The sequence below is a fragment of the Leishmania panamensis genome (genome assembly GCF_000755165.1).
Source record: "Leishmania panamensis strain MHOM/PA/94/PSC-1 chromosome 29 sequence".
Taxonomy (NCBI): domain Eukaryota; phylum Euglenozoa; class Kinetoplastea; order Trypanosomatida; family Trypanosomatidae; genus Leishmania; species Leishmania panamensis.
The window spans coordinates 961,277-982,773 of record NC_025875.1 but is presented as its reverse complement, the minus strand read 5'-3'; the positions used below and the strand labels follow the sequence as shown (position 1 = coordinate 982,773).

At 53.4% G+C, this 21,497-nt stretch overlaps 3 protein-coding genes across 3 annotated transcripts, besides 4 other annotated features; all 3 read left to right on the top strand.

The window, feature by feature from the left end:
- Positions 1-1,016: 1,016 nt before the first annotated feature.
- On the top strand, positions 1,017-1,820 carry LPMP_292330 (enoyl-CoA hydratase/isomerase-like protein; the record flags this gene model as incomplete). The annotated part of the gene is made up of 1 exon (XM_010702535.1): positions 1,017-1,820. One exon carries the CDS (start codon positions 1,017-1,019, stop codon positions 1,818-1,820), a length of 804 nt encoding a protein of 267 aa, XP_010700837.1.
- Positions 1,821-3,494: 1,674 nt separating this feature from the next.
- Positions 3,495-4,065: a repeat region.
- Positions 4,066-4,626: 561 nt separating this feature from the next.
- LPMP_292320 (ubiquitin hydrolase, putative) lies at positions 4,627-6,882 on the top strand (the record flags this gene model as incomplete). Its single annotated transcript, XM_010702534.1, has 1 exon — positions 4,627-6,882. One exon carries the CDS (start codon positions 4,627-4,629, stop codon positions 6,880-6,882), a length of 2,256 nt encoding a protein of 751 aa, XP_010700836.1.
- Positions 6,883-8,754: 1,872 nt separating this feature from the next.
- Positions 8,755-9,325: a repeat region.
- A 2,473-nt stretch (positions 9,326-11,798) lies between these two features.
- On the top strand, positions 11,799-13,040 carry LPMP_292310 (hypothetical protein; the record flags this gene model as incomplete). The annotated part of the gene is made up of 1 exon (XM_010702533.1): positions 11,799-13,040. The coding sequence occupies one exon, from the start codon at positions 11,799-11,801 to the stop codon at positions 13,038-13,040; it is 1,242 nt and encodes a 413-aa protein (XP_010700835.1).
- A 1,836-nt stretch (positions 13,041-14,876) lies between these two features.
- Positions 14,877-15,449: a repeat region.
- Positions 15,450-20,350: 4,901 nt separating this feature from the next.
- Positions 20,351-20,916: a repeat region.
- Positions 20,917-21,497: the final 581 nt, after the last annotated feature.

Genomic DNA, 21,497 nt, shown 5'->3' with positions numbered 1-21,497 from the left:
CGTTTCTTCCCATTTCCTTTCGCATTTTCTATGCGAGAAAAAAGTGACGCAAAGGCCTTTGCTTTCACTTAGTGGAACATTTGTCTCCTCTTCTTTTGTTGTTATTGAGGGATCTCTCTCTCTCTTCCCTTTGGCTCTCCTCTTCTCCTTGGCACATATCTGCACGTATGTAGAGAGACATATATGGTTTCTTCCCCCCATTTTCCCCTTTGCTTCGCGTGGTTATCGTTGTACGTCTGTGCGTGCATGCGTGCGTGTCTGTTTATGCCCGTATGTATGCTTTCCCTTTCGTTTCGCTTTCATTTTTCATTGAACAGCACGGAAAGTACAGCAACGAGCGACATGCAAAAGTCACCCCTCTCCACACACAGACACACAGTGGGGATGCCCCTTCTTCATCGCCTCTCCCGCCCTGCGCACCGCTCTGCTTCCCGACTTCCACTGTGAGTTATTGGCTGCGAGCATGTGTGCGTGTGAGGGGAAGAGAGAATGTGGGTCCACAGCCTGTACCTGTGGGAGCCTTCTTCCTCCATCCCCTAAACTCCCTTCTCCCAAGCGAGATGCCCTTGGCCCCAGCAAAGCGGATAATCAGATCTGAACCCCATTTGGTCTGCCGCCTGTTTCCTCCTTTTGAGCACTGCCTGTGTCTGTGCACCCACGTACGCGCAGCTGATTGTCTTTCCTCCCTTCTACACCGTTCCTCTCCGCCCCTCTGCGTCTTCTCGTTGCCACTGTACTCGACTTCTTGTCTGCTCCTCTTCTTTCCCTCTATTCCCTTCAGCATCTGCCGTTGGCACTCTCACTTTTGTTCTTCCTCAATTTTTTATTCCTTCTCTCCTTTCGCTCACCCTATCCACCTTCTGACCCTAAACACCTGCTGAGGTCTGACACACGTTTGAAGCTGCGTTTCTAGAAAGTCGATAGAGGTGTGCCTTAGCTCACTTTACCCTTCCTCCGCATTTCGCTACGCTTAATTGAGTCTCTTTTAGCTCCTTACACATACACACACCCCAGGGATGTACCGCTACTCTCGCTTGATTCGCTGCGCCGCGCAGCCTGTGGTGAAGACGCTTCAAGTTGGTCACGTGCTCACGTTAACGATCAATCGTCCTTCCCAACTCAATGCCCTCAACAGGGCCGTGTCGGAGAGCCTCATGGAAAACTTGGAAAGGTACGACAAGGACCCCTCGTGTTCCGCGTTCATCATCACAGGCGAGGGTCGCGCGTTCGTCGCGGGGGCCGACATCAAATCTATGAAGGATCGCACCTTTTCCGAGGGCGTCCAGTCAAACGACTTCTCCGCATTGACCCGCATGAACACCATTAGCAAACCTATCATTGCGGCAGTCAATGGGCTCGCTCTGGGTGGAGGGTGTGAGCTTGCCATGTCATGTGACATCATTATCGCCAGCGAGGGGGCGAAGTTCGGACAGCCCGAGATTAAATTGGCTACCATTCCCGGACTGGGCGGCACGCAACGTCTGACACGCATGATTGGTAAGGCTCGTGCGATGGAGTGGGTACTCTTGGGCAACACGTACACGGCGGCCGAGGCAGAGCGAGCGGGGCTCGTGTCGTGCGTGGTTAAACACGAGGAGCTGATGCCAACCGCTATGAAGATGGCGAATACGATCGCAAGCTACAGCCAGGTTGCTGTGAAGCTGGCCAAAATGGCTGTGAACCAGTCGCAGGAGACATCACTCGCGGCTGGCTTGGCATACGAGTCTATGATTTTCAATTCTACCTTCGCTACCCACGACAGGAAGGAGGGCATGACTGCGTTTGTGGAAAAGCGCGCACCTCAGTTCCGAAACAAGTAAACAAAATTACCTGTGGTGCACTCGGGCACTTTCTACCTTCCTTGCTTTCTCTGGGCAAATTCAGGAAAGGGGTGGCGGCCAGCGTGCCTAACGTCACTTCCCTCGAGGGTAGAAAACAGTAATATGGGCGGAGTCATCGATAGAAATGAGCAAAAAAAGGTGAAGTCAGCGGACCTATGAAGATCTGCAGCAGAGGAGACGACAGGGGCTTTGGACGCTGAGCTGCCTCCTCTTTCTTGGCACCGCCTCACAAAGATGAACAGTCGGAGAGAGACATCTGAAGAGTGTAGACGTATTATCTCGTCGCTGCCCCTGTCTGTTCCCTTACTGGCATTTCCCCTTTTCAGCTGCGCATTGTGGGTGTGTCGCTCATGTCCTTTTTTTTTTTGCCCTGTTTTGATGTTTCTCTGTTTTGTGCGCCCCCTTTTAAACCAAAACGTTCGAGATTTCACTCCCCGCCTTTTTCCCTCCACTCCCTGTAAACAGGGTGAAGGGGGCCCTCATCCCCCTTGTTTGCTTGGCTGTTGTGCTGTGACTGTCTTACTTGCTGTGATTGTCTTGTTTTGATTCCGTTTACTTAAGTGTTTGGCTTTATCGACTCTATTTCACTCGCCTACACGCATGCCCTCGCCTTGCTCGCTCACTGAGTGTTGTTTCTTGCTTTTTTGGTTTGTAGTTGAGTGCAAAGAAGAAACGAAGGGATATGGGAAGGACAGAGGGTGATGTACCTTGCCTACTGTCTGCGTGTTCGTGTAAGGCTGTCCCTGAGGGTCTCTTTCTGACCATGGCCAAGTTACTTGTACTCCTTCCCCTTCCCCAAAGAGGTATATGTATACCCCAACACTCCTTATGTACGCTCTCCCACATTGCTCAAGCAACAACCTCCAAAGGTCATTGTTTTCCTCTCTGTGTTTGTTTCTCTTCTCTTGAAGGCTCTGAGAAAGAAGAGGTTCCAAACGAGTATAGAAGAGACATTGAGAGGTGCCGGGTAGAGTTTGAGTAGTGAAGAGAATGTACAGATGTGCGTTTCCCCCCCCCTCCTGCCCCCCATTCACTCTTAGCGTCTCCTTTCTGTGTGTTCAGTGTAGCATAACGGTAGCTCATGCCAATCAAGTCATTCTTTCCACTGCTCTACCTTGTCCCCCTTTAGTGCCGCGCTTCAAGGCTTCTCCTTCCCTCTCCTTGACTGGTTGGGCCCTTCTTCACTCTTTGCTCTCACGCCACTTTTTTTTTTTTGCCTTTCGTTTCTTTGCGTACTTCGTTTATGAAAAACAAAAAAAAGCCAGTTGTGTCGGTGGTACGAACTCATTGCCTCCTCCCCCACTGGCCCCAACTCTCTACCGCTTTTGTACGCCGTTTTCTTGTTTCCCCTTTGCTCTTGCACAATGGCGAACATCTCCTCTCTACCTGTCTCTGTTTGTGTATCTTGTCGTTATACCTCCCTCCGTGGCCGTATCTCGTTACCTCGGCCATCCAACCTTCGTATGTGTCACTTGATGTCTTCGCTTACGTCCTCTCGCGCTTCTCATACTTTTGCCCTTTTAAGCGCCTTTGGTCTCATGTCCATTCTCTCTTAGCGAGTCACAGACTCACAGGTCTTATAAGTGCTCATAATCTGTCTCTGAAAGCATCTGCATTCTTTTTCTTTTTTGCTGATCTCTTTCTCCTTTCTTCCCCTGATGACGAGTCACCTCTCAGTGCCTGACATCCAGGGCTTAGTGCCCCCGCTCTATGTGGGGAAGCCAACCAGTCCCCCTTCATCCCTACCCCCAACGAACCACTTCTGGTGGTGGCGTGGTCCAGCGCCTGCGACGCGGGGAGGTCAAGGCGCGGTGCATCACTGCGGATGCCGGCGGTGTAATGTCCTGGACGGCGTGGCGTCGGAGCGACCGGCGACAGCGGGCACGCCTCTGCCGCGTGCATGATGGGCGGGGTGTCAGCGCGGCTCGAATGCATCTCGCGCGGCCCTCGCTGCTTGCGGGTGCGTGAGGCCTGGGCCACGCCGTGGGCCGCACCATGTGACGGCCGGCCTTGTGGGGGCGGCTGCACGGCGACGTGCGGAGCGTTGGTGGGTGGGCAGCGCTTGAGGCGGAGGGCGGCCGTGCGCAGATGGCTGTGTCGGCGCATTGGTGTACCGCGTATGTGGTGTGCTGCTTCGCACGACGCGATGGGTCTGTGGGTCAGGCACGGGTGGAGTGGAGTTCGACTCGTGTTGTGTGGCCGTGAATGGACGCGCTGAAAAAAGTCCCCTCTCTCTTTGGTTGTTCATGTTGGATGATTACGGCATCCTTTTTTCAGCGAAAAGAAACAGCAAGAGAGTATGCGGCAGGGTAACGACCGTGGAAAAGACTGTTTTTCCCGCGCCATTAGTGTGAATGCTCACGTTCTCGTGTATATATGTCTGTTGGCTGTGTGTTTGTACTCCATCATTCTCGGATACGAGCATAACCTCTCGTCATCTCACCTTCATGCGCTCCCTCGATGGTGCACCACATCCCCCTCTTCAGCGTTATATTATTCCCCCATGCTACCTTCGCTCTTATGACGCTGGGAATCTCGCCGTTAACGTCTCTTTCTCTGAACTTGGATGTCACCTGTGACTACATGTCAGGTTTCACTCCTTCCTTTTTTCTCTGGCGTGTTTCTGAGTGGCCGAAACACATTCTCTCGTTACTTGTCCTACTCTCCTCTTACTTTTCACTGTCCTTCTGCCCCTCAGCCAATTACGTTATATTCCTCTCTGCCTTCACCTCCGTCTCTGCGCCATTGTGTCTTATCAGCGGCGATCCGGGCTCGCACGCGCACAATGCCGTTCCCTGTGGCACACGAGGCATGCCCTCATGCATGGAATGAGTCTGCCATGGTGAGCCCGTTCCCCGGAATGATGGTGCATCGTGACGAATGCGCGTACTGCTGCCGCTCGTGCTGTCAAGGCGACGGGGTCTATGTCTGTATGGCATGCCACACGGGTCTGTGTTGCGAGCACCTAGAGAAGCATATGACAATCTGCGAGACGCACGTCATGTACACAACCATCAAGGAACTGCCCGCAAAGGAGACGGATGAAGTGAAGGATGTGAACTACCTTGGTGCAGGGGCCCCTAAGGAGTATGAGACCGCGGTGTGTTGCGCAGATTGCCAGGTGCAGTTTGCGCAAGTGCCGGAGCTGGCTGTGGAGGCGTGCAGCGGAATCATTAACGCACCGGAGCCAGGCGCGCAGGACAGCACAGCTGGTGGTGATGTGGGCCGCCTGCAGAAGCCGCAGTGCCCACACCTGGTGTGTCTGGAGCAGCTGCCGAGCCCCTTTCATGTTCATCCACCCACTTCCGACGACATGTGTTCCGCGGAAGCGTGCGGATGCCACGTGAACAACTGGATGTGCGTCACGTGCGGTGCGATCGGTTGCCCTCGTCCCGAGGCAGGCGGCAAAGGTCATGCGCTGCAGCACTATGAGCTGACGGGACACCCGGCTAGTGTCAAACTTGGCACCATCACCGCGCAGGGCGCTGACTACTACTGCTACGCCTGCGACGATGACGTTGACGACGTACACTTCACAGCACACATGGCACACTTCGGCGTTGATGTGCACACTGCCAAAAAGACCGCCAAAACGATGGGTGAGCTGGAGTACGATTACTCCTCGCAGTTTGACTTCAACAAGATCACCGAAGCTGGCGCGTCCTTGACTCCATATTACGGCCCAGGCCACACTGGCATCAAGAACATTGGCAACAGCTGCTACCTCGCATCCGTTGTGCAGTGCCTCATGTCACTGGCTCCGTTCCAGCGCTTCTTCTTTCCAGCCAAGTCAACCCCGCATCAGGCACAGTGCACCGCGGATCCGTACACCTGTCACCACTGCCAGACGGAGCGCGTGGCCGCCGGTTTGCTCTCGGGTGAGTTCAGCCGGGAGGGCCACGACCTCACCAATAGCATCTGCCCCCGTCTCTTTAAGAAGGTGTTCGCCAAACAGCACCCTGAGTTCTCCACCGGCGCCCAGCAGGATGCGCAGGAGTACCTGCTCTACCTACTGGAGGAAATGCAGCGGTACGTGCGCCCCAACGTCAACGGCAGTGCAGGCGCCGGTGGTGCACAGCAGCCGGTGCACCCGTCTGAGATTATGGAGATGGTGATGGAACATCGTATAGAGTGCAGCAAATGCCATCGAGTGCGCTACACATACGAGAAGGACAAGTGCCTATCCTTGCCGATTCCGATCGATCCAATGGTGGCCTCGACAGACGCGGCCGCCACAAGCGAGGCAGAGGTGCTCGAGGTAGAGGTGGATGCGATACGACCCAGGTGCTCTCTGGAGGACTGCCTGCGAGTGGCCACCTTGCCAAGTAGCATCCAGTGCCGGTGTGAGGTGTGCGGTGAATCGGTCACGTACTCCACTGTCACCCGTCTTGCCAGCTTCCCAGATGTGCTGCCAGTGTGCATCCGCCGTACGTACTTTGACATAGCCACCCACAACACAAAGAAGATGGATGTGTACGTGGAGGTGCCGCAGGAGCTCGAGCTGGAGGCGTACCGCGGCACTGGGCTGCAACCAGGTGAGGTGCCTATGCCTGCGTCGTCGGCTACCTCTGCACAAGGGCCTAGGGCAGATGCCCACGTAGCCGCTCCGCTGCAGGAAGTAGATGAGGTGGCGCTGGTGTCTGTGGTCAGCATGGGTATCGACATAGACGTCGCGCGCTACGCCCTTATTCAGACAAATATGAACATTGAGCGCGCCATAGACTACATATTCAGCCATCCACACATCGCTGATGATGTCAAGGCCGCGCCACCGTTGCACTCTGAGGAGCAGCAGCTGACTCCAACTCGCGCAGCTACCGCAGTGAGCGTTCCAAAGTCTGCCACTGATGGGACCGCCTCGTACGAGCTCACAGCGATGATCAGTCACATGGGCGCGAGTGCACGGACAGGGCACTACGTTTGCCACATCAAGGATGCCGCGACAGGCAAGTGGCTCCTCTTCAACGATGAGAAGGTGGGTGAGTCGCAGAACCCACCCTTCTCTCTAGCCGCGCTGTACTTCTTTCAACGCAAGACGTAAAAGATGTTGAGGCTCGCACATTCTTTTCTTTGACTATTTTGACGAGTACAATCCTCTATTGGCACCTGCGCGGGTGAACTCGGTAGGCCTGAGTGTGCATCTGTGCGTGTATGTATCTCTGCACGGCAAGAGAGCGTGTACTCAGACTTCGCGCAGTGATGTTCTTGATTACAGCTTCCACGCCACCACTGTATCTCCCCTCCCCCCTTTTGCCCATTCCCTTGTATGTTAGCATCTGAGATTTCTGTTTGCTGTCTTCCTTTTCTCTAAAATTTCTGACTTTGCTTTCATCATCTGGGCTTCCGTGAGTTTTCCAGGCACCGCAACGGTTCTTCTCTATGCATTGCCCATTCTCTGCCATCTCTCGCAACGAATACAACATTATTCGGTAGTTGCAGAGACGACAAGCACGCGCGTATCTGCAGCGATGTCTCAGGAGAGCAGGTACGGGCGGTGCACCATAGCGCATGAGCTCTGCGAGCTGCGCTTCCACCTCTCGTGCACCACTCTCACGCCCCTATTTCAAACTCAAGTGTCGCTCTCTACTGCGTGAGAACCCCATTCAGCAATGCATAATTTTGCTGCGTTGGGTGCGCCAAAGCACATGCGCACCCAACGATATCCCCCTACACCCGAGATCGGAAGAAGTGTAGTATGCCTTGCCATTCTCCTGTGTTTCCTAGGGCCCTTTCTGACGCGCTTTGCTCCGCCTCTCTCCTTCTATTTGTACGTGCTGCGCATCACCACTGCCCTAATCCTCTAACACGTCCATCTCGCCGCACACACACACCCACACACACCTCCATGGTACCCCATATTCCGATCGTAGTTGTGCATCCACAGCAATGAAGGAGGAAGGGAACAGAGGCGTAGGAAGACAAACAGACGAGTACACCAAGTACAAACGAGCAGCAAACATGCAAGCAAACAAACAAACAAACGCGGTATTACAGCGCTTACGCAACAGACATGTGTACGTGTGAGTCTAACGCGGAAGTGCTATCACAACTAAAAACGTTCACACAGACACATGAAGCTTGTTATGATCACCAGCAATACCTAGCTCGGAGGCCGGGGGCCACCACACTCCTCTACTCCACAGTGAGAGAAAAAATAAAGCTCATCTTTGTCTTTTGCGGCACTCTTTCCATCCCTCTTATTTCCACCAGTTTGACCGAAAGGGGACTGACTGCCATCAGCGCCGTGATCATTTCTAGTGGTGCGCACATCCATATTCATCTGCTTATCTGTCTCTCTCTATGACGCTATAGCCCACTACCATTCCTCCGCATCTTGAGTATGCTTGCGGCTTCGAAAAGGCACGTTTGCGTTGGTGCGTTATTATCTCTCCTACTCTTTTCTCGCTGCCATTCCTATGCTTGTGTGTATGCCTATGTGGGCTCATCTGCCTTTTCTCTCTGCTATTGCCTGGGTTCCTCCGCCTCCCTCCCTCCCTCCCAGGCGCTTCGTTTGTTTTTCCCTTTTCCTTTGTAGCTTCTTTCTGGCTTTTTTTTTGCCTTTCATCTCTCTACCCATGTGTTCATGCGTTTCGCTTTTACCTTCTGCAGAAGAGGGGCATTTTTTTGTGTCTGCACGTTTGACTTCGCTAGGGCGTATGCGTTTTTGGGAGTTCATGTTCCTCTTTTCGCATCCGCTCTTCATGTGAACCGATCCCCCACTCTGCCACGTCTGTCTGCCCTTCAGTTTCGCTTCTAGACCTCTGCTCGTTGTTCACCTTTGAGGTTACCTTTGCCTCTTTTTTTTTCTCTGCCCCTCTGTCTCTTGTTGTCGTCCTCCATGTGCGTCTATATAAGCCCCTCTCTCTGTACCCTTGACTTTAGGCTCTTTTCTCACCTCTGTAACGGTTGGATACTCATGGCGAGTCACCTCTCAGTGCCTGACCTCCAGGGCTTAGTGCCCCCGCTCTATGTGGGGAAGCCAACCAGTCCCCCTTCATCCCTACCCCCACCGAACCACTTCTGGTGGTGGCGTGGTCCAGCGCCTGCGACACGGGGAGGTCAAGGCGCGGTGCATCACTGCGGATGCCGGCGGTGTAATGTCCTGGACGGCGTGGCGTCGGAGCGACCGGCGACAGCGGGCACGCCTCTGCCGCGTGCATGATGGGCGGGGTGTCAGCGCGGCTCGAATGCATCTCACGCGGCCCTCGCTGCTTGCGGGTGCGTGGGGCCTGGGCCACGCCGTGGGTCGCACCACGTGACGGCCGGCTTTGTGGGGGCGGCTGCACGGCGACGTGCGGAGCGTTGGTGGGTGGGCAGCGCTTGAGGCGGAGGGCGGCCGTGCGCAGATGGCTGTGTCGGCGCATTGGAGTACCGCGTATGTAGTGTGCTGCTTCGCACGACGCGATGGGTCTGTGGGTCAGGCACGGGTGGAGCGGAGTTCGACTCGCGCTGTGTGGCCGAGAATGGGCACGCTGGAAAAAGAATGGGAGGTGTTGTTGTTCGGATCATTGTTCTTGTTGCCACGGCCTACTCTCTCCTTGTCCTTTCTGTACCAGACTAGTTGCGATCCATCACTTCCCCTGCCTTCCCCTAGCTGCGATTTCGCGTGGAAAAGCGACTCAACAGAAGACGGTGCTGTCCGTCTCTCTTTCTGTGTGTGTGCTTGGACATACGCCTCCTCACTAATCTCCTGCTGTTTTCTGCAGCACGTTCCTTACCCCCTCAGTTCGGTGCGTCGTCGTATCTCTATAAGGTTGTCTTTGCTTGAAGCCTCCCACGTATACGCTCCATAGCTTCTCCTTTTTTTCTTCCTGTGTCTTTCCTCTGCGCCTGGTGCTTATGTGTGTGTGTGTGTGTCACTTCGCTTGAACAATCTTCTCTTTCGTGTTCTGTGCCCCTTCACCTTCCTCTTGCTCCCTCATCCGCTCTTCGTCTTATCCCGGCATCCTTTGCACTTGAGCGTTAACTCATACTCTTTTAGGGCACTACAGAGGCAATCTCAGCGTCGTTTTCTCCTTTGCTCCCCCCGTCTCTTCTGCCTTGCGCTGATCTTCTTCTTCCCCATCTTGTTTGTGTGTACGTTTTTCTTCTCCCTCTTTTCCATCCTCTCTTCCTTCCCCGTTTATTTCTGTTCTGTCTAGCCCTGCTTTCTGTGTCTCTTCTCGGTTTCTCAGCACGCTTTTGGTCAATCAGCGGCCGGATAGAAAGTAGTTTCTCAGCCAGAACCCAACCAAAGGACAGCAAACAGGGTCATGACTCGCTGCTCTCTGCCCGGGAGGTAGTATTGTTTTTCCCCCCATCTCGCCTGTTTGTGCGTATGCGTCTTTGAGTCGTCCTCTACTAGGCTGTTTTAGTTCCCTGTGTTTGCCTCTGAGTGTGATCTCTCGGTCTCTCGAGTGTGAGCGCTCACTTGCGTGTGTGTGTGCGTGTGGGTGTCTGTGTGTTCTGCGTTGGACTGCGCAGTATCTCCTGTATTTCTCGTCTTGTACCTCTTTTCCTCCCTCTTCTTATATCTGTCGCGTCGAATTTGACCACTCTCACTTTGACTCTGTTTTATCATGTGTTTTTTTTTTCTGTTCTCTTCTCTCTCCTCACCTTTGTCGGCCTCATTGGATCTCTCGTGCACGCAGTATACCGTTATGTTACTATGGTGAAGACGCGCCTTGAACACTGAATGCTGACGAGTAGTTCTCGTTCTCACCGCATAGTTCTTTTTTTTCTCTGCTGCCCCCCTAACCCAGTGAGCGCGTGCATCACATTCTGCGGACGAATGTTTTTTCCCCTTTTCTTCCTTGGCTCTTTTTAGTCTCATTTGCATACGTTTCTCGGGAAATAAACAGTACGGCAAGATCAGGGGCCAATCGATCTGTCGTTCTCCAGCGGGAGCACGATCTCTGTTCTAGCTGTGAGTGTTTATTCCTAGCTTTCGTTTCTTTGAGAACGAACCCCAGTGGCTTTATATAGGGCCTTCTCTCTCGTCTTTTCCACTGTCTGTGTGCTCAGAGTAAATGTCCCATCCATCCGCTCCCCTTCATGTCGCCACTCCGTGAAGAGGAAGGCTGGAAGGACAGGTGGATTCGCACTCTCTTCAGGATACAAACACAACATATACGCCTAACGACGTTTTTTTTTTGTAGGAAGGATGCACTCGATTCCTGCCGATATGCCTTCGATGCCCGCGGCCCGATCGCACACATACCAGAAGTCGGATCGATTGAGATGAATGGGCTCCTCTATTACTACTGACCTTTGCGTAACTCTCTCTCTCTCTTCCTTTTTATGTCTCCCCTCCCCCCCTCTCTCTCTCTCTCTTCGCCGGCGAAGTAAAGGAGAAGTGTCCACCCGCACACACCATTTCTCTGTACTGCCTCGGGTATGGTGCTGTGCTCACTTATACCGCCATTTGCTGCCTCTTCATATTCTCTTCTTTATGTGCGCGTGCGTGTGTGTGTGTTAGCGTTTAGGTAGTGATAAAAGATAACAGCGCGAAGGAGCTGCGGCAGGCAGACAAGAAAGCACGGAACGAAAAGAAGTAGTGAGTGACGGCGAGAGAGAGAGGCGCATTCACCTGCGACACCTACACGAAGAGACTGCCCTCCCCCTATCCAACGACAATTTCAATTCACGCGTCATCTCAGCTTGCGTACGGCCGTGGCGGTTTCTTGTTTCACCTCTCGCTTGGTGCTCTTTTTTTTTTGCTTCTCTCCCTTCCGCTCTCGTTTCCTTCCTCATTTTCTCAGTCTATTGCTGCCGTCTATTGGTCTCTCCGTGCCAGGTCGTTTTAGGAAGGTATTTGCTAGTTAAAGCAGGTCGGACGTGAAGGTCAATAAAGGGCCACTGCTGCTGTCGCATTTGTTCCCCTTTTCGTGCGCGCTTTCAGCACTCCGCTTTGCGTAAGTGCTGTGAACGTTGATACGTGGTTGCGGTGCATCGTTGTTCACTGTCTTGTCCCTGTCCATGTTTAACCCATACGATCCACGAAGGGTCTACATCGATCCGAACCCGAGTAGCGCCTCCATCTCTTTCCCCTACACTTCTGCCACGGACTCTACCCAGGTGCCGCTTGGGTCCAGACCTGAGGGAAATGTTCTGTATGTGACGCCACCTTTTCCCTCACAGGTATCAGGGACCCCATCGGCTTCCAACAGCACAACAGAGTTCGCCAACTCGCAGCTGCTGGGCACTCACTCGGCGAGCCTCAAGACTGGTGAGACATCCACCGCCGCCACCATGGGCGCCCCGGCCACCGCCGCTTCGTCTGTTTCCCTTGTGAACTTGATGCAGCCCTCACAGTCACCGTCGAACATCTCGTATGATCCTTCTCGGATGAGCAGTAACACAACGACGTCGTTCTCACGATACCCCGCAGCGCAGACGGTGTTCTCGCAGCCTAACACACCTCTGCAAGCCACGCAGACGCAGATCCTACAACAACCGCTCGTGCTTCAGGCCCACTCTCCTTCGCAAGCCTTTACTGCACAGGGGGCAGCGGCCACCCCGCCATCGAGGCAGCGGCTCATGCTAATCTCTGGTCCTGCTCCGACGACGTCCATGAACCCCTTTTACCCATATCAGACCGCCGCAGCAACAGGCGCTGCCGCGGCCATACAGAGCGGCTCCTCTCATCACCCACCCTCCACGACTACCCAGCTTATTTCACCACTGCAACTCACCTCGCCCACCTCGCAGGGCCACGCCGGGAGTGGAAACTTCGCTTACGTTGTAGAGTCCGGCTCACCCGCTCCGCTTCTCGCGTACTCGGTGTCTCAACCGCCCTTTGTCTCCATCGCCAGTCAGCACTGGCCGCCTGCCGCGGCCGTGACCATGCTATCGAGTGCCTCGGAAACGCCGACCATGGCGCCGCGGGAGAGTACGTCGGGCGTCGACGCGGCCTCACTACAGTCGCCGACGCCCGACGTACTCTCCCGCGGCGCCATGGAATCGCAGGGTCACTACCCTGGATCTTTTCTTACTTCCTCAGACACGGCCTTGGCTAACATGTCGGCTGTGCGCGCTGGTGGCACGACGGCGGCGGCGGGCGGCTCGCCGGAGGGCATGCAACCTGCTGCCCTCGGTGTACGTAATTTCTCTGCGCCAGAGCCGGTTGGAAGCTGCCTGCTACCGAATCTACCCCTCGACCCTATCATTCCACCACTTGCCCTGCCCTGCCCGCGGTGGGGCAAGCTTCCGCGCTCGTAGTCGAGTGTGGCGTGACGTGCGGCACGGGGCTCTAGCGGAGTTGGTGTGGTAGTGCTCTCGACAGCAACCGAAACGCTACTCAGGATTCGCCTTTTCCTTCCGGCATGGCGCTCAGCTGGTGCTCATCTGCAGGATCGGGGGAATAGATGGGTATGTAGGTGTTTTGCTGAGCCCTGCAGCCCAGATGAAGCCAAGAGCCTCTTCGGCTGTACTACCTTTTTTTTTTCCGTTGGTTAGGCATTTTTTTTTTGTTTTTCCCTCTTCGCGTTTGCTGCGTTGGTCAAGTGCTCGTCTGTGTTTGTGTACGTGTGAGTTTCTTCGCCTCATTCGTGCCGTTTGCCGCTTCCCTCCTCGTTCGCTTATTCACTGATTCGTTTTTCTCCTCCGTTTCGTCTAACATGGCTAGTGGCGGCTCGTGTGTACGTGAGTGGGCGCTAGCTCGCACTCTCCGTTCTGAGATAGGCTCCCCACCTGTTTCTCTTTTCTTTCTTGCGTGCCTTATTTTCCTGCCCTCTCTTTGTTCTCTCGTTGTGTTGTTGTGTAGATGTATACATACATGTGTGCATGTGTGTTTTCTTTGTTCTTTTCACTTGCACTACGCCCTTGAGGTTTTTTTTTTCTCCTCCTCTTCCTCCCTCTCTTACATGCTTTTCTAGTATGTCTGCGTTATAGGTTGTGCGCGTGTGTCGACGTTTGTTTTCTGTTTTACTCTGTTTTTAATGTCTTGCGCTGCGTCACACCATCTTTTTGGTTTCTCGTTAGACTACATGTCCTGTGTGCTTTGGGGAAGCGGTGGAAGGCGAGGGGGAGGTCCTTGTCATCCTTTCCCCCTTCTTCGACTCCAGTGTGACTTTTTTCCTCTTTTTACTTTGCTTCCCCACTCCTCCTCTGCCCCTGTCTCCCTTTTCCTCACTCCTCTCCTTCTCCGTGCATCTCCCTGGTCCGTCTCTTGTTTTTTTTTCCGGTCCCTCTGTCTTCTAGTCCTTCTTTCCATATCATCATTGTTACTGTTGTCGTTGACTGCCCATGGTTATTTCTGTGAGCTGCGCTGTGTGTGTGTGCATCGCTGCTGCTGCTGCTGCTGCTCTCTTTATGTTTCCCTTTGTCTGTCTGCTGTGTTTGTGTGTCTACTCGTTTGCACCCTTTTCTCTCCAGGGCATTGCAGCCTCTTTCTTTTTTTTCTCCTTCTTCTGTTGCCTTGCGTTCGCGTGTGTTTTGCGCTGTTTTGTGCTTCACCTTGCGCCGTCTTTTTACTCCCTTGTCATCACCGCCTCTTCTCTTTTTCTTTTCGCCAGGCCACTGCTTCGCTTCGGACCGCCTTCTTTGTGTTGCAACTCTTGCAAAGGTCGAGGGATGATGAGGGAGAGGGAGAGGAGAGGATGTGCCGCCTCCCCTCCACCCTGCACCGAAGGAGGATATCATTCCCCACGATACGACCTCTGCGCTGCTAGCCGCGCATCCCTTCTCCGCTGCGCCGGTTACCCTTTTGGGGGAGGTGGGCGTGCGTTCCTTCTTCACAAGCGCCTACGGACTCCTCACCTATTCGCCCCTACGTCGACACCAACACAGCAGGGCACGCCGAGAGACTCCGAAGCGCTTTGATGGTAAGTCGTTCTTTCATTTTTTTGTCTCTCTCCTACTTTACACCACGATGTACGTATATGAAAATGACACTTACATTCTGAACAAAATGCCACTCTGTTTCTTGTGTGCTTCTCTCCCCCTCCCCCCTCTCTCTCTTCCCCACTCCAGAACTCATCGCTTTTGTCTTCTCCTTTTTCAGTTCTTGTACTCGATGATAGGTTTCTCTTTTTTTTTATCTTCAAAGGACCAACCCCCTGATGATGAGTCACCTCTCAGTGCCTGACCTCCAGGGCTTAGTGCCCCCGCTCTATGTGGGGAAGCCAACCAGTCCCCCTTCATCCCTACCTCCACTGAACCACTCTAGGCCGTGACGTGGTCCAGTGCCTGCGACACGGGGAGGTCAAGGCGCGGTGCATCACTGCGGATGCCGGCGGTGTAATGTCCTGGACGGCGTGGCGTCGGAGCGACCGGCGACAGCGGGCACGCCTCTGCCGCGGGCATGATGGGCGGGGTGTCAGCGCGGCTCGAATGCATCTCACGCGGCCCTCGCTGCTTGCGGGTGCGTGGGGCCTGGGCCACGCCGTGGGTCGCACCACGTGACGGCCGGCTTTGTGGGGGGCGGCTGCACGGCGACGTGCGGAACGTTGGTGGGTGGTGGGCAGCGCTTGAGGCGGAGGGCGGCCGTGCGCAGATGGCTGGGTCGGCGCATTGGTGTACCGCGTATGTGGTGTGCTGCTTCGCACGACGCGATGGGTCTGTGGGACAGGCACGGGTGGAGCGGAGTTCGACTCGCGCTGTGGCCGAGGATGGACAAGTCGATGAAAATGTTAACCACCGTGGGGTCTCGTTTCACTTCCTCACAGTTTTTTTTTCTTGCTGTGCCAAGGTTTGTTTAGGTTTTTGTCAGCAACTGGAGGTAGCAGGCATGCTGTCGTATTGTAGGCTTGCACTCGTCAGTGCATGAGGAGGACGAACAAAGCAGAGGGAGAAGACGTTTGAGCAAGAACAGGGCGAGTAGCTGAATCAGACTCTGACAGAAAGTGTAATGCAGCGAGGTCTATAGCGAAGTTTTCGGCAGTGTGGAACACGTGCGCAGAGGTGGACTGGGATGTTGGACCATCAAGTTTTACCCCTAAGGCTATCTCTGGTGTCGCTGACAATCGCCTCTTTCCTAATTCTTTTTTGCTTACTGGCGTGCAGTCGCTTAGCTAATGCCAACGCAGGTCTGTGCTAAGATACCTGTCGGCGTGTTTCCTTTTTCCTTTCCCCTGCTTTAGAGCATCCCTCCTATATAAATGTTATTATTAAATATATATTTTTAGTCATTTGCTGTTTGCCATTCAATCGCATGTCATTCGCACTGCCACGGAAGTCAAACAGTTGGCTTAATCTTGCGCTGCTGCGTGACAAGAGTCCTCTACTTCTCTTTCAGACGCCTGACTTTCTCTTTCTTTGTAAGCGAGCTGTATGACCTGAAAGCCCTACCTCTTTTCCACGATGCAGAGACACTCATCCACTCACACATACACACGCGTATAGGCGCGCTTCTATGAAGGTAGGCCCATCATCACAGCAATGAAGAAAAGACCAAAGATGCACGCAACGGACAACAACACGAGACACCAGCGTTTCCATGAGGGGTGGGGGAGAGGTCTACCAAAGGTTGAAAGAGACGAAAGTAGTCACTCGTTCGTGTGCCTCCCTTGCTGTCTCTTTTTGGGCACATTTGTCATTCTGAGTACTGCTCTGCTTTGCTTGTTTCTCTGTTCCGTATTGTCTCTCCCTTCCTTTCCCAATTACCCGCTCTACCCCTTTCTTCCCTTGATAACCTTTGCTCGGTGACCTCCTTCCTCACCTTTTTTTTGTACTCCTCGGGTTTCGTTTATCTGCCCCTCCCCACTGTATGTCCGCGTGCTGTACACATCACTTGTGGCATCTTCTTGTACGCATATGTGCTCCTTCATATCACCCCTGTCTCGCTTCGTTGCCTTTTTTTTCTTGTTGTTGTTCGTTGCTCTTCGTTGCTGTTCTCCTTTGCCAAGTACCCTTTTTTGTTTCTTCTTCCTCTGCTGTATCTCTCCCTCCTCTCCGCACATCTTGTTGTGCACCGCCTGTCCTCCTCTGTTCTCTCTTCTCTCTCTGTCTTCGCTTCTCGGTAAAGGGTACCGTTTTTTTGTTTTTGTTTAGGTTGTTGTTGTTTCTTTATTATTGTTATTATTTTGTCGCGTATCACTGTGAGCTCCTCATTTGCTCTGGCGCCTGTTGGTCAAAAGGCTGTGTGTGCGTATTGGTGTCTGTGGATGACGTTGGGCTGACGTAGCTCCTTCTGTTCCTTTTTTCCGCTAACTCTAGGCAGGGGGAGGGTCATCCACCGTCGCCAGGACACAACGACACACTTGCATCCATATACATTGCATAGGAAGAGGGCTTCCACACTTTCCTACCGTCTTACATTTCATTCATACAGCGTGCACTCTCCCGTCCTCTAGTACGAGTGCTGCGAGGGCGTGGGTAGGGGAATAGTTGCCATTTTCGCATATGTATACTCCTCACGATCATGTCATTTTTTGGTATGTTGTTTTTTCTGTGTGTTCGTCTTTCTCCTTTCTCGTTTATTAGATCGTGTTACTCTACTACCGCTCTGCGCGTCTCCAGGTGTAGCGGGGAAGAAGCAAACAGGAGCAAATGAGCTAACGAAAGGGCGATCAAAGCTGCACTTTTTCTTTACCTTCTCTATTTTTTCCTGACTTTTCCTTTCCACCTTATCTCTCAACGTGTATCGTTCTTTTTTGTTTTCTTCCCCCCTCCACAGCCGCTGGCGCACGCCGCTTTAAGGAAGCTGGGAGAAGCCACGGCTACGCCGATTATTTCCCTCAACCCCCTCTCTTTTTGTTTTCACTCTTTTCCTTGTCGAGGATACACCAGTTTTCTTATTCGAACGTCGACGTCATGAACCGAGATGCACTTCTCCACCCATTCAAAACTGTGCAAATGCATACTCACGTTCATCATCCGAGCATGCCCATGGTGAGCGAGAACCACCACAAGTACGATAGCTCGACACTATATTGTGTGTTTGTATCTGAGTTTCTGAGGAGGAAGAGGAGGGCGGGGTAGTAAGCGCCCACCGATGCCTTGTCTTTGTGCAGACGTTTACCTGATGGCTTATTCACCTGGCACACACTCTCCCCCTCTCCCCCTCCCCCCAATTACCTGCTGCGTTTCTTTTTCTCGCTCTTCGGCAGCCATCGACTACTGCGAAGGTGACAGTGATTTTCTCTGCTTTGTGTGTGCTCTACGTGTTCCCTTCGTTGGGTTCTGCACATGTCTCTTCCCTTTTTTCACGGAAGGGAATTTTTTCTGGGCTCTCTGCTGTTATGAAGTTTGGGCCGATAGCGAATCGGCATTTATTTATTCCTCGTGCTCGTGCTCGCGTGTGCGTGTGTGCACGTGAGTGAGTTGATCGTATCTTTGATGGGTCGATGAACGAACCTTCTATGTCCCACCGCTTCCTCATCCTTCGCAGGATCTACTTTAGTTTGTCTGCGTGCGCCTCTCGCTACGTTTGATGTGTCAGTGCTCTCATCTTTCACTTCCTTCTCTCTCTCCTACCGTGACGCGTTCTTTCATAATGTCTTTTTTCCCTTTTTTTTCGATTATCTCTTTTTCTCTCTCTCTCTCTCAGAGCTGTGCTCCCACTTGCCAGTGCCACCGTCTTGTACCCCACGTGCACACAGGCTCACAAGCAGTTCCACTCACTAGCGTTTTGTTTTCTTTTCGTTTCCATCTGTGGCCAAGGATTGTCTCTCACTTTCATTTTTTTTGTCCGTCAAGAGGAGGTGGTGGGGGTGCCACGAGGAGCATGCGGAGAAGAGACGAGTATATGGACCCAGACACAAACCCACGCGTACACAGGTACAGGGGAAAAGGCAAAGAAGATATTTTCCATCCTTGTGACTTGCCTTTGCGGTAATGCCCTCTCCCCTTTTCCCCCTCCGTGAGCTGTTGCTGCATCTGTTGCTCTGTGTCAGCCCTCTTTCATCCCTCTTCTTTCACTCCTCCCTCGCCAGTCTGTCGTTTTGTTTATTGTCCTTTCCCCCGCTTTTATGTTCTCTTTTAGACCTTCTTTCTCCACTCGATCGTTAGTGTCTGTGTGTTTCCGCTTCTCACTGTTTCAATGAATTAAGCTTCTCCTGTTGTACCTCCCTATCGACGCAGTTTTTCTCGCTTTGGCTCTTCGTTTTTTCTTTTCGATTGAGGGTTATGGGAGCTCCTGCTGTTGGTACCTGGAACTGCGGACTAAGGTCGATTGTGCACGTGTGTCTTTGTAGCTATGTGTGTGTGTGTGTGGCTGCCTTGTGGGCCATGACTGAAATACGCGTGCGCAATGAGAGGCGGAAGGCCCCTCAGTAGAATGTGAAAGTGCGAGTATCTCCCGCATGTGTGTGTGTGTGTGTGTGTGTGTGTGTGTATGTGAAGCGCAAAGAAACGAAGGAGTCCAGCAATCAGAACGTGGAGGCACAGTATAGCGATATCTGATGTCATTCATGCCTACCTATGCTTCCGTTCTGCCGTTTGTTTGCTCGTATGATCGCTTTTCACCTTTCGGCTGTCCTTGTTGTAAGCTTATCACTTTTTTTTTTTTCCTGCTATATCGTCCCTCATGGTCTGCTCATTTCACTTATTGCACTTGTTGCTTCTCTCCCCTGTACCCGTGGCCACTTTTTTCTACTCTCTCCGACTGTTCCCGCCTACCCTCGTTCTCGATTACCACCACTCACCGAGAACGCCACCAATGTTCTCTATACGCTTGTCTTCTCCATTACCGTGGGTGAACCTGTGTGTCCTTGGTTTCGGTGCTTCTTGCCATATCTGAGCTCATACGCGTGGCTCTTTGCCCCTTTCTCTTTTCCATCTTGGTGTTTGTTGTCTCTCGCGCGCACTGGTTCCTTTTCTTTTCTGTACCGACGCTTCTTTTGCCGTGACGACTTGAGTGCCGCTCTGTGAGCACGTGTGTGTGCGTACACGTGTGTGTGTGTGTGTGCGACGCATTTGTTCTGACATACCTTCGCTCTTTGTTGCCCCCCCTTCGTTTCCTTCTTAGCGCACTTTTATTGTATTGGATATGCTTCGCTTCTCCACCTCTTTTTATTTTGTGTCGGCTCGCCTTTTGTATCGCTCTACTATGTTGGACAGGTATGTTTCACGCTTGTTAAGTGCGCCCCCTTTTTCATTGTGGCTCGCACCTTTCTCTCTCTCCATCGTCCGCTCTTTCGGTGATTTGCTCTTCCGCCCCCTTTCCTCTTCTCAACCGATCTCCTTGTCCAATTCGCTGAAACAAACGTAAACACAGGGGCCCCTTGAGCGTGCGTTCTCCTTTCTTTTTCTGGCTTTGCCGGTATTTGCGTCAGTGCTTAGCCTCTCCCCCATCCACTCCCCCGGTTTCTCTCTTCTTCTGTTTTTCCTCCTCCTCCTCGCTGGCCCTTTCGCGCTGCCTCTTCTTTTCCTCTCGTTTTCCTCGGGTTCCTTCTTCGCCTTGCTTTCGCGCTGTCGCTCACAGTTGAGCGTACTTTTCCGTTTTTCTCTCTGCGTGTGTGTGTGTGCGCGCACTGCCTCGTGTTGCCTGCCGTTCTCGTGTGTCCCTTCCTTCCTTCCTTTTCACGCTGTCTCTGTTTGTCTTTCTGTCTCTTCCTACTTTCTCCCTGATGTCCCTGCTAACCGGACAGGAGGGGGCAACACTTCACTGCGCGGTGTCCAGGGTCTCGTACCCCACTCGGTGGGAGGGCCTGCCTGACACCCTCCCCTTCCCCCAATCCCTACCTCCACCGAACCACTTCTGGTGGTAGCGTGGTCCAGCGCCTGCGACACGGGGAGGTCAAGGCGCGGTGCATCACTGCGGATGCCGGCGGTGTAATGTCCTGGACGGCGTGGCGTCGGAGCGACCGGCGACAGCGGGCACGCCTCTGCCGCGGGCATGATGGGCGGGGTGTCAGCGCGGCTCGAATGCATCTCACGCGGCCCTCGCTGCTTGCGGGTGCGTGGGGCCTGGGCCACGCCGTGGGTCGCACCACGTGACGGCCGGCCTTGTAGGGGGCGGCTGCACGGCGACGTGCGGAGCGTTGGTGGGTGGGCAGCGCTTGAGGCGGAGGGCGGCCGTGCGGGGATGGCTGTGTCGGCGCATTGGTGTACCGCGTATGTGGTGTGCTGCTTCGCACGACGCGATGGGTCTGTGGGACAGGCACGGGTGGAGCGGAGTTCGACTCATTTTCGACTCCACCATGGACATGTTTAAGGGAAACATTATAGTTTTGGTGTTTGTGTTTATTTATTGTCTTTCTGCTGTTGCAAAAACTCTTATTTTTTTTTTTCGGATGTGGGGACGTGTGTGTGTGTACCCATGCGCGTTGCACCCAGCGCCTTTTTTTGCTCTTGTTGTGTAAAAAGTCTCTGCTGCGTGGGCGCGCGCTCGGATTTGCTCTGTGTGCTTTTAGAGCGCGGTTAAGCCTTTGTTTTCCCTGAGAGGCGGACGGGTACAAGGCGAGCTTACGAAGCAACAGAAGTACCCTTGTGAGGAGGTGGTGCTGTCCTGAGGCTCAAGTGTGTGTGTGTGTGTGTGTGTGTGTGTGTGTGTGTGTGTGTGTCGGTGGTGTCTCTTGGGGAGCGTGAAGTCGAGAAAATGTACATGCCGACTGACGCGTCAAGACGCTTAGATGGATGCAGCGAGACCACCGAATCAGCGAGCGCGCCTTTGAATTGCACGCGAAGGTGATGGCCTTCCCCCCGGCTTCGATCCCACACGCCTCTTTATATCCGTCCTTCATGCGTTCTCTCTTTTGCGCTTGTTTTTGCTTGCACTGTTAGAGTGGACAATGA